The sequence below is a fragment of the Opisthorchis viverrini genome (genome assembly GCF_000715545.1).
Source record: "Opisthorchis viverrini unplaced genomic scaffold scaffold7320, whole genome shotgun sequence".
NCBI classification, from domain to species: domain Eukaryota; kingdom Metazoa; phylum Platyhelminthes; class Trematoda; order Opisthorchiida; family Opisthorchiidae; genus Opisthorchis; species Opisthorchis viverrini.
The window spans coordinates 642-1,979 of NW_008753908.1; the positions used below are offsets into that span (position 1 = coordinate 642).

Genomic DNA, 1,338 nt, shown 5'->3' on the forward strand with positions numbered 1-1,338 from the left:
TTGCTATGCGACTCAAGGGGACTACGACGTACTCCCACATTTGCTGCCGACTCGCTCAAACGAAGATGCATGCAATCGAAAGCGACGGGTGGGTACAAATGAAAGACCTGCTCAATGGTTCGCGCCCTATCTCGTAAGCTGTCTCGAATTCCCACCAAAGTACCGAAAAAGAATTTGCTAGACATAGGTGGTAAGACTAGATATGTAATACGGAAAAACACTCACCTCTTCATCGGCATTGTCCGCAGATGAGTCTGTGGATGTACATTCAGCTAAACCAACCTGAATGAGTTGCTTGCTGGCATGCAAAGCAAGCGCTACAGTGACGGGGCTAATAGAAGCTGCAGATTGAAAGTATTCCTGCAAACAAAGTTCCCAAACAACTTCAGTCGCAGCAGACCATTCTTGAGCATCCACAAAATGATCCAATAACAAGTTTGCCGAGACCTCGTCCAGAAAAACACCAGTGTATGCCTGCGAAATATCCATAGGAAAACAAGGTAGGCATTTACTCGTTCTCGAAGTAACTCCAGAATTTTTTCGTGACGCTGAAAACCCAAGTATCCACGAACAATGGCATGTGCCGTGGAATCAACTACCTGGATTGCAGATTGGGTTTTTGAATACCTGAATTGAGAAGTTGCCAAACATCTTACTTTTTGATGATTGACTCTATGAAGTCGGTTGAAATGGCGTCTAGTTCGTGTAGTTTGTTGGCGAACTACATGAGTTGTCGTAGGAAAAGTATTATGCAGCACTCACTATATCATAATCCAATGGAGACGCAGAGCCACCTGAATCTATCGTATGCAAAATCGAAAGTCCCAGATCACCTTCAAAAGATAGTGAAATGAGCACAAATGCGTACGTGCAGAGACACTTTTGAACGAGTCATGGGCCAACCGTTGTTCCCAAAGATGATCGCAACGGTACGTCTGAGGGAGAATGCTTCGGGATGGCATGTGGAGGACTGAGGCTAAAGAAAGTCGAGCAAAGGCAATAAGCTCACATGTACGCAGGTATGTAATACACACTCTGGTGAAGTTGTTAGGTCCCATAATGTTCCTAAAATGCGAAAAAAGAGGCAAGTGTGATACGAGAATTCACTAAGCGATGTCTTGATCGTCAGGAAAATCGGTTACACTAGGGCTGCTTTAACGGTAGGTAAAATGGAGTGAAAACAATGAGCAGAAAAAGGTCAGAAAAAGAAAAAGTGGGAGCAGTGAAATGAACTGATGACGATACAATTGTGGTTTGGAGATTAACTTAAACTATGCTCTAGAGCACCAATATTAGGTCTTGATACTGCTTCATCAAGGTGACCAACATCGGTATGGT

General features: G+C 43.8%; 1 protein-coding gene across 1 annotated transcript; it reads right to left on the reverse strand.

Annotated features, from left to right (window-relative positions):
- Positions 1-226: 226 nt before the first annotated feature.
- On the reverse strand, positions 227-1,058 carry T265_15910 (hypothetical protein; the record flags this gene model as incomplete). The annotated part of the gene is made up of 5 exons (XM_009179330.1): positions 227-474; positions 513-627; positions 657-721; positions 763-833; positions 869-1,058. Coding segments are annotated over 5 exons (687 nt in total), but the record flags the coding sequence as incomplete, so codon positions are not given.
- Positions 1,059-1,338: the final 280 nt, after the last annotated feature.